Here is a 13,208-nt window from a genome sequence, read left to right on the forward strand (position 1 = left end):
CCCTGGGAGTCAAAGCCCTTTCGCGTCCATTTTTATCTTGCTGCATGCTGGGAATTGTAGTCCTATATTCTCCCAGTGCTTTTATTTTCTGCATTAGTCGTACATTAAATTAACTTCTGTTTATTAATGAATACGGATTCTGTAAACCATCCCCTTTTTGGGGGCGCTTTCTCCACCGTGCTTCCGCCTTTTGTCCAAGATGTTAGGTGAGTATATCCTGTCTAAATTAAGCTTTCATAGTTGTGTGTTTAAACATCAGCTTTTACTGCAAGAGGTTTTATTATACATCGTTTATAGGCATGGATTATGTTGATGACACTTACCGTTTGCATTATGAACGTGTCATGTATGTTCAGAAGAATTTTTTTTTTTTTTTCTAATTTTATTTGACAAATGGTGGTGTGGGAGAAAGTTCTTATATTAAAAAAAATAGTGGGTGCTAATGGGGAGCTTTATACTTGGGTGATGAATGATGCTGCAATAAATATTGGTAAAACAAAATAATTTCACATTAGGGGTATTTAAAGAGACATTAAACACTTTGAGATGGTAATATAATATGATAAATTGTATATAATAAAACAACTCTGCAATATACTTTCATCATTTATTTTGTCCTCTTTGCCTGTAATTCCATTCTGAAATTGTGAGCTTTTCAGTTCCTGTTAGAAATGGAAGTGCAGAACACTGTTAAATCCAGCACAACCATTGGCTGCACACTCTAGTGACCTATTTATAACTGACCCTAATTGGCCACAGCAGAGAAGGTAACACAAGTTACAACATGGCAGCCCCCAGTGCTTTATAGACACTAAAACTTTACACTTATTTTGTCACTTTTTAAACAACTAATGAAACTTTAAATAATACATCTACATATTAGTCATGGACTAATCTTTTATTTGAATGCATCATTATATCTAGCATGTATTTAGTGTTTAATGTCCCTTTAAGGGAGACCTGATGAATACTTTCCATAGCACTATGAAAACTTGAGACATTTTATCATTATTTTTTAAAAATAAAAAGCCCAATAGGACAGCATTCCATTGGTTTACAGTGCATTGCACCATATTCAGATATGTTCTTTATCTCTTGACTGGAACTCACTATCAGCGAAGAAGCTAAGCTTATTCCTCCCTAAACTTTATTATCAGCTAGATTTAAAAGTCCCATAGTTGGAGAAGACCCACTCCCTTTTGGTGGTTGACATGGGAAATCTTGAGATATTTTGTCTATTGTGACATTAACCCCTTTGCTGCCACAGTCACCAGCATTGCCTGGTACATGTGGGTTTAATACAGGAGCTCTGTCCCATTAATGTATTGGGCTGTGAGAGTGGCCAGTGTTTATAAGGCTTAAGCATTCACCACAACAATAGAAACTAAAGAAACACAGAGAAAATTCCTGACATTGCAATAGGGGTTGAAGACTGACAATACACAAATTAGTTGAGTCTACAGGGGTTTTATTTGGTACAGTCCAGTCAATTTTAGTGGATAATTGCACATGAGGAAATTGTCAGAAAAATGGGTACCCCCTGTGTTTAATGCAGGCAAGAAGTGACAGATGATAGGGAGTTCAGAGGGACATTTGACAATAATTCAAAGGAATTCTGATGAGATGATTTTTATAAGCAATTTGTCTCTAATGGATATACATTGTCAAACCTGAGGTACAGTCAAAGCAGTGGAAGCACCAAGTCTTTCCTCCCCTCTCCCTCCAAGGAATTCTTTGTAAAATTTTGGCATCCATTTTTTGGGATGCAGAGTGGTATTTGATGTGTGATTTCAAGTAGCATGGAGGAACCGTACCAACTGGGAATTGTGCAAGGCAATTATAGAGAAGAGACATGGAAAGTTGAGACCAAAAATGCTGTTCCATCAAGAAAATTGTTCAGTGCACAGGTCTTTGTTGCCATGGCTGCCATTACTGAAGCTGGATTTAAATTGTTGGATCAGACCTTGATTTGAAGATCACTTGTGAGGAAAAAGTTGAGTGTTGATGACTGGACAATCAAGAACAAACTTTTTTTTATTGGAAGATATAAAAATATTGTTTGTAGACGTGTGTTGCGCTGAAGGGGGATTACGTTAAAAACGAAAATATTTCATGGGTCTTAATTGTTTTCTTTCATTGATGTGATTTTAAGACTTATTGGTCTACCCTTGTACCAAACACTACATGTATAGGCCTCTGGTTCCAGTTCCAATATCACTCTATTCACAAAGGCCATAGACAGACAGACAGGATTGCTCAATAACAAATGTAAAATTTAACTTTCGTAAAGTATCTATTAATATTAGTATTAAAGAATTTAGGGCATGGAATGTGCCAGATTGGCTACTTATTTTTTTTTTGCCAGTATATCCCTCTAATACAAAACATAGCTTGTTATGGAGCAATACAGTATCTGTGGATATTGTGAACACAGAGAGAGATTGTAAACAGAAGTTCTTCTATACACATAGTGTCACGAGGCCTGATGATAGTGAGATAAGCAGCTCTCAAGCTAAAATTTCCCTTTTTAAAATTATTTGAGGAACCTCGGAATACTGACGAGACTCCTTAGGTAATCTTGCCAGAGCGTAGTGCTTTAAATCATCAGGCCTATAGTGGGAAGTCTGGGTTAAAGGGACATGAAACGCAACATTTTTCTTTAATGATTTAGGTAGAACATACAATATTAAACAACTTTCTAATTTGTTTTATTTTTTTTTTATCATTTGTTAAATGAGCAACAATGCACTAATGGTTGCTGACTGATCACATTGGGGAGCCAATGACAATCAGTATATATAGGCAGCCATCAATCAGCAGCTAGAACCTACATTCTTTGCTGCTGCTGAGCTTACCCAGATAAACCTTTCAGCAATGGATAACAAGAGAAGGAAGCAAATTAAATAAGCGAAGTAAATTCAAAAGTTGTTTAAAATTGTATGCTCTGTCTAATTATGACTTTACTGTCCCTTTAATAAAGGGACATTAAAGAGGAAATTAAACATTCACGATTAAGATAGATGGTTCCCAAAGTGGGTGGTAATGCCCCCTGGGGGGCAGTGGGATTTCTGAGGGGGGCACTAATAGGCATGAGAGATGGAAGGGGGCACTAGTAGGTAAGGAGTGGAAGATGATGCTAGTGGGTTCCCTCAAGCTCAATGATCATAATTAGTTGTACTTGTTTAGTCTAGATGTCTCAAGCGAAACAACTTTCTTGCTTTGTGTTTGTCCTTTTACCGCTTTCTGTTAGATTAGAGACAGGGAACTACTTTCAAAACAAAGAGAGACTTGCTGAATTTCCTATTTGGAAACTATGTATCTTAAAGGTGTGAACAAAGAGGATTTGACTGTGTTTTTGTGATTAAATAGCTACAACCTCTGTGTATATACTATGTATAGAAATAACATCCTTTAAATAATATTGCATCTATTTGCTGGAAGTGACTACTAGGTAGCACCTTTTTAATTTCAGCTAACTTTTTGTAAGGTGATATATGGGCTGCTACTTTTCTACTCTATGGAATATTGTATAACTATTTATTGGAGATTGTAAATGTGTAAATTATGGCATAATTAAGAGCTTGAAACATTACCTATTTCTGTAGACCCCTGTAGCAGCATTTTTACTAATAGAAATATATTGCAAAAGTGCTTCTATTTCAAATAAAAATGCGCCCATGCAGATTTCCATTTTGACCTTTCTATCCCTTTAATGCCACAATATGCTTCATGTCTTCTATACATATGCATATTATGAGATAAAGAGAACTCATTGCTTCTCTGTATCCATGCGTCATACATGATAAAGAATCAAGTGAGTACAATAATTACAGAACAAGCACACTCCAGTCCGCTCTATTTACATTTATAGTGCAATATGGACTCCTGATACCTCAGTACACCTACGTAGGCTAAGATGGTGTGTAGCCGAAATGCGTCAACTGTTTTTTTTAAATTTTATTTAACTCTCGGATATTTTGTTTCTTGAACTCACGTATGATAGACACAGTCTTGGCCTGAGTAAACATTTATTTATATACTGTAGAAAAGTGAAAAGGCTTCTTGGTTCATGTTTTCAGATAGATTCTGTAAAACAGACACATTCCGGGACTCTTTCCATACTTGGATATACTGCAGTCTTCTGGAGAAAAGGACTGGGACATGGCCATTGTTGAATGGGGCAGAGAGATTTTCTTGAAAAGTGTTACTGGTTATCTAAAAGGGTTAATTTGCTTTCTGTAACCCTTTATCCTTACCTTGTTTGTGTCAGTGTTCCCTCTTATTTCTACCACTTTTTCTGTCTCTACATTAATGCCAGTTTCTCCCCTTTTTTCTCTTTGCTTAGTGACCTGCGTGAAATCCCGGATAATCAGGAGGTTTTTGCTCACTCGTGCACAGATCAGAGCATCATTGTGGAACTTCTTGAATATCAGGAAGGGGTATCTGATACAGAAGCTGCCAGGTGAGAAAGGGAAAATAAAACATATTGACATGGAAGACATGATATATATAATTTTTTTTGCCTGTCCTAAACAAACCTATATGTTAGTATGGAGATTTTTCCTTGTCTGACAATACAGCTGTGAAAGTTGTCTATATCAATCAATGAATATGTATACTGTAGTATCAGTGTGCAGAAACATGTATTTCCTGCTAATTTTTGGATGTAAATTTATACAGCTTTTGCTTAGCACTTTCAATATAAAACAATTGTGACTTATATATAATTGCTGTTATATATGGATGATATTTTTTTTTTTATTTCCCTTTAAGAGAATAATTGCAGAATTGTATTAAACACGTGTTAGAAAGAGAAGAGAATTGAGTATTATTTATATGGATGGTTACCCAAGAATGTAGTGTGAGTTAGTGGTATAATGAATTATCATAGCCTGTCTATAATATTATTTCTGATACCTTCCTATAACAGATACCATTTTGAAGATGTGGCTTCCAGTAATGATGCAGATGGGAAATCAGAGGTTCTAAGTGTTCAGCCTCTGCCTTTGGCTCAGTTATCTCTTACCAGCTGCACCAATGCTTGGGCCCTGACCGGTCGACAACTGGTTGCTAAATTCAACGAGCAGGTACTTGCATGAAGAAGATGGTATTGCTACTTTCTATGCTTCTACACATATCTTTAAACAAGGAGACAGTAGTAGTTAGTCATCCTACCATATATATCACTTTCAAACACTTTTTATTGTGCCATGTTATTGAATTTACATAGCTATTGTCCTTCACAGAGATCAGAATGGTACATTTTATTTTTGTAGAGAAAGACTATTATAAAGAGCAGAAGGGGTGACTATAGCACAAACCATACTAATTAGCAAAAAGCCTTAAAGGGACACTAAAGTCAAAATTAAACTTGCATGATTCAGTTAGCGCATGCAATTTTAAACAACTTTCCAATTTACTTCCATTATCGATTTGTTCTCAGTCTTTTTATGTGCACACTTTCTGAGGCACTAGCTCCTACTTAGCATGTAGAAGAGTTCAGTGTATACATGTATGTGTCTGTAATTGACTGATGGCTGTCATGTGATACAGAGGTCAGGGAAGTTAAGCAATCTTTTGACATTTTAAGAAAACAAAACTGATCATATGAAATTCAGATTAACCCCTTAATGACCACAGCACTTTTCCATTTTCTGTACGTTTGGGACCAAGGCTATTTTTACATTTTTGCGGTGTTTGTGTTTAGCTGTAATTTTCTTCTTACTCATTTACTGTACCCACACATATTATATACCGTTTTTCTCGCCATTAAATGGACTTTCTAAAGATACCATTATTTTCATCATATCTTATAATTTACTATAAAAAAATGATAAAATATGAGGAAAAATGGAAAAAAACACACTTTTTCTAACTTTGACCCCCAAAATCTGTTACACATCTAAAACCACCAAAAAACACCCATGCTTAATAGTTTCTAAATTTTGTCCTGAGTTTAGAAATACCCAATGTTTACATGTTCTTTGCTTTTTTTGCAAGTTATAGGGCCATAAATACAAGTAGCACTTTGCTATTTCCAAACCTTTTTTTTCCAAAATTAGCGCTAGTTACATTAGAACACTAATATCTTTCAGGAATCCCTGAATATCCCTTGACATGTATATATATATATATATATATATTTTTTTTTTTTAATAACTTTATTTATAATATAGAGATCCATTTCACTTACAATACAGTTATCTCAAGTAACGCAGTTACTTAGTGATGAGTTACAGCAGCAATAAGGGTGGCAATAGATATCCGGGAATACAGTAGCTCACAGTATTTAAACACAGAATGCAAATTTATCAGCAGTAATACTTCCCAAGCTGTATTATAATAAGATACCATGACCCTGAGTTCTGTCAGCTTTTAGTTGAAATGTTCTTTATGAAGTGGCCTGGATCTCTTTTTTTACAACATTTATAGAAGAAAGGAGAGAAAAAAAAAGGATGGACAGGAAAGAACACAGAGAAAAAGGACAACAAAAGAAACCAGTAAAACTATTCAATTTAACTTAACTTACCCAGAGTGCGTCCAGATCGCCCCCCACAGGCCAGCATCAGAAACATCTTAGGATAGATAGAAGTTCAGTCAGCAGAGCATTCACACACAGGTATTGCTAGTCTAGGGTTCTCTGTTTTGGAAGCACCAATTACGCTTCAGATTTTCATTTAGGATATATAAACTATTCCGAAATGGGAAGATAACCCTTTCTGTAACTGCATCTGGCAAATACCGTAGATATGTTTCCCATTTATGGAGAAAACGTTTAATTCTTTTCTCAGGGTCTCCCTTTGTATCTGCTTGCTCAACTAACATCTGAGTATGTATGTTCCTGATTAGTTTTTGGAATGGAGGGGACTTATTGCTGGCCCAACCTGCCAAGATGTGCTGCTTTGCCAGTGTGATAACTGTGGAGATAAAGGTGTTTGAATTAAGTCTCTCATTAGTGGATACTAAGAATATTATATGTTGTGCAGAAAGTTCGACCCTCATTTTGGTAACCTTGGCCAACCAGTAAGATATTTTCTGCCAGTAACTTTTCAATTTAGGGCAGTTCCACAGTAGATGTATCCAATCTGGTGCCCCAAAGCTGCACTTGGTGCACATATTTCTCGCCCCTGGTACCCATTTAGAACGAAGACCGGGTGTTATGTAAGCCTGCTGTAATATTTTTAAATGAGATTCTCTTAGGGTGGAGGAAATAGTTATGGCCTGTATTTTATCTAGACTATCTTCGATCAGAGGCTTGTCTACCGTTAGGAGATCATATCCTGACCATTTAGATAATATCTTTTGCATAGCAGTGTCTTCTAGATGGAGGAGCAAGAGGTTATATATATGCGTGAGTTTATAGGACCCTTGTCTTGCCAATATGCAAAGCTTATCTATATTGGATGAATCCCTGGTAAGTAAGCCGTCTGACTTCAATTTATTTACATAGTGTCTACACTGAAAATATGCAAATTTGTGAGTACCGGGGAGGGCGTATGTGTTTTGTAATTCCTGAAAGGATAGGAATTCTAAGGTGACAGGGTTATACAACTGCCTAAGTGTAGTGAGGCGTTTTTCCTGCCACAACCGAAAGGCTTCTGTAGTATAACCAGGAAGGAACCGTAGATTCCCCTGGATTGGCAAATATTTACTCACCGACTTGTCCACCCCCCAGAATCTACAAATTTTGGCCCAGGCTCTCAAAGGGTCCCTGTAAAGAATATGGTTTTGTATGTGTGGTGGCAGTGAGGACATGTCCGCATGGGGGAGAAATGCAAGATGTATCGGGGCAGTAAGACGTTGCTCCAGGACAGGGACAGTGAAATGATTATCACCAATTAGCCAGTCGAGGATTAGTTTTGCCAAGGTAGCCCAATTGTACCATACAATGTTAGGGAGACGAAGACCACCCCTATTCGTTGGCATCATTAGGTAATTCTTCCCTATCCTGTGTTTTTTCCCTCTCCAGATAAACTGTCCCAGAGCAGTTTGTAGTGTGTTGGCATCCTGTCTTGTGAGAAGCAGTGGCAACATCTGTAGGGGATATAAAAGTTTGGGCAATGCAACCATCTTAAAGAGGTGTATCCTGCCTGAGAGGGATATTGGTAGCCTTGCCCAACCCAAAAGTAAGATTTTGATGTTTTGAATCGTTTCTTTGAGGTTGAGGTGATATAATTTATTAGGATTAACATGTAGCTGTATGCCTAAGTATTTAAGTGAGCCCTCCGTAATTTTGAGTCCTGTGTGCTGTAGTGGGAGATTCTGTTTGTTTTGTAGCCATACAACCTCCGATTTGTCGATGTTAATTTTGTATCCGGTGAATGTGCCGAATTTCTCGATTACGTGTAGAACTGATTGTAGGTTGGCATTGGGATTTCCTATAAATAGTAGTAGGTCATCCGCATATAGTGACAAATGTTGTGTATGGTCCAGTAACTTTAATCCCTCACAGTTTTGCCTGATGTAACATGCTAAGGGCTCTATGGCCAGGTCGAATAATAAGGGGGAGAGGGGGCACCCCTGTCTCGTGCCTCTTTGTAGTTCAAATGAGGGGGAAAGCTCACCATTAATGATCAGGGAGGCCCTAGGAGCATTGTATATTTTATGAAGGAGGCCCGGGAAGTTACCAGTAATGTCAAATTGTGTTAAAGAAGTGTGTAGATGGTCCCATTCAACCCTATCAAATGCCTTCTCAGCGTCTAGCGCTAAGAGGCATGCATCCGGCAGTGTAGGAGGTTTAGGAGAATGAGTGTTGTACCAGTAATGGGATATGATCGCTAATGTTTTCCTTATATTTGTTACTGAGGAGCGGCCCTTAACAAATCCAGTCTGATCTGGGTGGACAATTGAGGGTAAAGCCATCGTTAGCCTATCTGCTAGAATTTTTGTTAATATTTTATAATCCCCATTCAGAAGTGAGATTGGTCGGTATGATGATGTAAGGGTAGGCTCTCTATCTGGTTTGAGTAGGAGGCAAATATTTGCATCAGTGAATCTACTATCTATGCCTGTGGTACCCTCTAGGTATGCCGAGTATAGGGATGATAAAGTAGGCGCTATTTCTTCGCTTAGGATTTTGTAAAACTCTGATGGTAGCCCATCAGGGCCAGCTGCCTTCCCAAGTTTGGCATTACGTATGGCTTTAATCACCTCGCGTGTTTGTATTTTGGCATTAAGTAGGGATTTTTGCTCAGTCGTTATCTTGGGGATTTTTACGGAACCCCAGAAATGCCCTTTTGCCTCCAAATTAACCGGTTGACTAGCATACAGATTAGTGTAATAGTTTACAAATTCTGTCATAATGTCCGTGGGTGTCGAAGTTATGCGAGAGTGAGATTTAATAGCTGTGATGTAGGATTTCGGTCTATATAGCCTGACCAAGTCTGCTAGAAGTTTACCTGATCTATTGCCATGTCTGAAGTACCTGCCCTGTCTATGTATGTGGAAGGTGTTGTTCTGTTGGGCCAAGAAGGTATCTCGTGATTGCTTAAGATCATAATAATTTTGCTGAGATATTGGTGTGGGGTTATTCAAGTATGTATTATATGCCTCGGTTAGTTTGGAGAGGAATTCATTATCTATCCTTTTAAGAGTTTTGTTGTGATGGGCTGTGAAGGAGGTGATGTGTCCTCGTATCACCGCCTTTGAGGCATGCCAGAATAAGTTTGGATCGGCACTATGCTGGGCATTGTCTGAAGCTTAATGGATCCAGGATGATTTAAGGTGCTGGCGGAAGTCAATATTGTTATACAAATAAGTTGGGAATCTCCATGTCTTCTTGGGGGGTTTAGTAGGCAATGTTTGAAATATTAGACTAATCGGGGCATGATCCGAGATTGTAATTGGACCTATATTAGCATGGTGGATTTGAGGTGATAGGGTGGATGAAGTTAAGAAATAATCAATTCGTGAGAGAGTGTTATGTGTTCTAGATAAACAAGTGTAATCTCTGCTAATTGGGTTTTGCATCCTCCATATGTCCACCAGATCTAGTGTGTCTTTAAAGGATTTAATCAGTTTCACTTCTCTTTTATATCTGGACGTCCCCATTTTGGAAGTGGGTGCTGTGGCGGGATCTTTGAACCTGTCCAGGGGCAACGCCTGCACCAAGCTAAAATCCCCCCCCAGAATTATGGGAGCATTATTAGCAATTATTTTAGCTGATAGTGTCGTCCAGAAAACAGGACTATGCTCGTTGGGACCATAAACATTACAGATGGTGTAGTTGGTCGAGTTAATTTGTAGTAAAGCTATTATAAACCTGCCCTTCTGATCTATCTCTATCTTTGAGAATGAAACTGGAAGGCCTTTCCTGACCAGAATGGCCACTCCTCTTTTCCTGCCCTCTGTAGGGGAGAAGAGAATCTGCTAAAATTAAAATAGAGAAAACCTCAGCGCCTAATGGTAACCTCTAAGCCTAGGGAGGGGGACTCCTAGCAGGTGCCCAATGGTTAAAGCAGATAAAGAAAAGAAAAATCCCAGGCGCCTACCCTAAGGAGGCTAGGTTAGAGTATAATTGGATGGAGAGCCAAATTGGTCTAAAATGTGTTTTTAATACATAAATAAAGGTAAATACATGGTAAAAACAAGTTCAATACAAAACTATCATGGATCCATGGTACATTACATATATCATATAAAAAACTTGGGTTAAAAAACAGATAAAAACAGGTCAAATTTGAATATAAGCGATTTAGTCAGCAAGGTGTTTCACAAAAACAATTTCCAATTTTAAAAAACAATAATAGACAATCTTATTAAAACATCCAGGTTGAAGCAGGGTAAAAAATTCACGGTGAAGTGGTGTAAAAAATAGATGTGAAAGAATCAGAGATAAACAATAAAGCTTGCAATGCCAATCGATATGGAATCCAAAAAAATGTCAAATGTGCAAAAAAATGTCAAATGTGCAAAAAAATAACGAAGTGTACAAAAAGAGTCTCTAGTCCTATGGAATGTAGGGAATATATTCCAGTAATTTCGATTCTCTGAGGGATGGTGATAGAAATGTCAGAAAGGTGCAGATGCACCAGCAATCAATGTAGCAATATCACAGAAAAAAGAGAAGAGAATCTGCCCCACCCAGCGTATTTTTAGTTTTTCATGTTCCTCTGTGGATAGTTTAGTCTCCTGCAGTAAAGCTATATCTGCATGTAGTGTTTGTAGGTGTTGAATAATCATGCTTCTTTTTGCGGGTGAAGTAATACCCCCCACATTCCATGAGATCACCTTAAGTTGTGTAGTCATGTAGCTCTAAGTGTGAAAAGTATACGAGGTCTGACAAGTAGGAGGGTAAACATGTAATTCCCCTGAGTGGGAAAGGAGAGAACAGGCACCACACAACAACACATCCTGGAAAGAAAAGTCAGAGTTGTAGAAAAACTCACAGTTGGGCGGTATCGTTGAGAGGGCACCCGATGTATGCAGCCCGTTGGGGGCGAGAGGATCGACACCCAGGTTACATTCTGGCCAGCAGCTTCAGAAAGCGGAAAGGCTAATAAGAGAAAAAAACAGCACATCTTTAGACATAATGATACAGATATCCCATCGTTCCCCATCCCTGAGCAAGGAGATATGGACTTGTATTATGCTAAGTGTCTCATGTTTCAGGGGGTGCACCTCATCCGTACTTCTGCTACAATGGACCATTACTGTTTTGTCAGTATGATTGTACGGTAAATAAACTATATACAGTATGCTAACTTTTCTTGGGTGGAAAGACCTTGTAGGAGTCTGAGCATGGCTAGGTAACATGGAGGCTATTTGTGTACAAGGAAGGAGCACCTCCACAGGGAGTAAAGGCTCACGTAGTCTCACTGAGAAGGAGCAAGGTATGTAGGAGAGTTCGGAAACCTTAGGGGCACCCCCGCCGGGGCAAGACACTTTCGGGGCGGTGGTGAGGGCTAAGCAATAGTAAGCAAATCTGACATAACGATAGCAGCAGCAACAATAGAAACCTTGACAATACAGTGTGTGCGGTCTATGTGGGCCATGAGGTGGGGCTGGCCTGTTCACGTCTGGTGTAAAACTGACACTTAAAAAAAACATAAATGCATGACACAACAAAAAACACAACAGAATATACAACAGATTTCCCATACTCAATATAGGGAATAATGTCCAAGGGGCCTGCGTTGGCATCAAAGTATTTAAATTTGCATACATTTGTTTTATGTTATATTGCTATAGAAACTAAAGATAAGAGAGAAGAAGAAAAGAGATAAAAAGTGCATAATAGAAACAATACAAATCTTTGGTGAGACAGCATCAACCCGCATCTTGTCTTCTCTCTGAGGCCAGGTAGGCCTGTGCTGCGGCCGGGGAGTGAAAAATCTTGGGTCCTGAATTCGTTTGGAGTTTCAGCTTGGCCAGGTATAGGAGGCTAACCTGGCGGCCCTGTTCATGTAGCTGTGAGCAAAGTGGAGCAAAGTCTTTTCGCCGTCTAGTTACTTCAACTGAAAAGTCCTGAAACAGCAAGAGACGGCGGTCTTCATATTTAAGCTCTTTAGTGGTTCTGTAGGCTCTCAACATGGCTAGCTTATCCTGATAATTCAGGCATTTGAAGATGATTTGGCGAGGTTTATCTTTAGAGTTACCCAGATGCCTGTCTGGGCCTATACGGTGTGACCGCTCAATGTCTATTGGCAAATAGTCAGATGACATTCCCAGCAATCTGGGGAGAGTAGTTGCAGCAAAGTCCAGTAAGTCCTTATCTCTAACAGTTTCTGGTACACCCACTACACGCAGATTATTTCTGCGGCTGCGGTTCTCCAAATCCTCTAATTTGTCTAATAAGTATTGATTCTGTTTTAAGAGGTTCTTTATTGATCCTGCCGATTCTTGTTGGCGATCTTCAACTTCTGAGATTCTATGCTCTGCAGACGTGAGACGTGTGGAGAATGCTCTTACCTCGCTTGTCAGAGTGTCTACGCCAGCCTGTAGTGAATCCATCTTCGGTAAGAAAAAAGCTTTAAGCTCTTGTAGTAAGGAGCTGTGATCACTAACAGATGTGTTTTCATTGTCTGAGGTTGCGGAGCTAGAAGCAGGTGTTTCCGTAGAATTTTTAGGTTTTTTATCATGTGTCCTGGATCTGTGACTCATATTGTCTGTTAGAGGCGGAGACAGCCTTTTAAAGTAGTCGTTAACTTTCATAGAGTAGAAAAAAGGCGGAATTCAAAAAAATAGGTGTATGGCTTTTTCTTTCTTTG

General features: G+C 38.6%; 1 protein-coding gene across 1 annotated transcript in view; it reads left to right on the top strand.

Annotated features, from left to right (window-relative positions):
- Window positions 1-31: 31 nt before the first annotated feature.
- Window positions 32-13,208, top strand: part of RANGRF (RAN guanine nucleotide release factor) — a 35,686-nt gene continuing 22,509 nt past the window's right edge. Inside the window, exons 1-3 of the mRNA XM_053718317.1 lie at window positions 32-206; window positions 4,346-4,462; window positions 4,931-5,087. Coding sequence (XP_053574292.1) covers window positions 127-206; window positions 4,346-4,462; window positions 4,931-5,087 — 354 coding nt within the window. The 5' untranslated portion in view covers window positions 32-126. The remainder of the gene's footprint in view (window positions 207-4,345; window positions 4,463-4,930; window positions 5,088-13,208) is intronic.

The sequence above is a fragment of the Bombina bombina genome, chromosome 6 (assembly GCF_027579735.1).
Source record: "Bombina bombina isolate aBomBom1 chromosome 6, aBomBom1.pri, whole genome shotgun sequence".
NCBI lineage: Eukaryota > Metazoa > Chordata > Amphibia > Anura > Bombinatoridae > Bombina > Bombina bombina.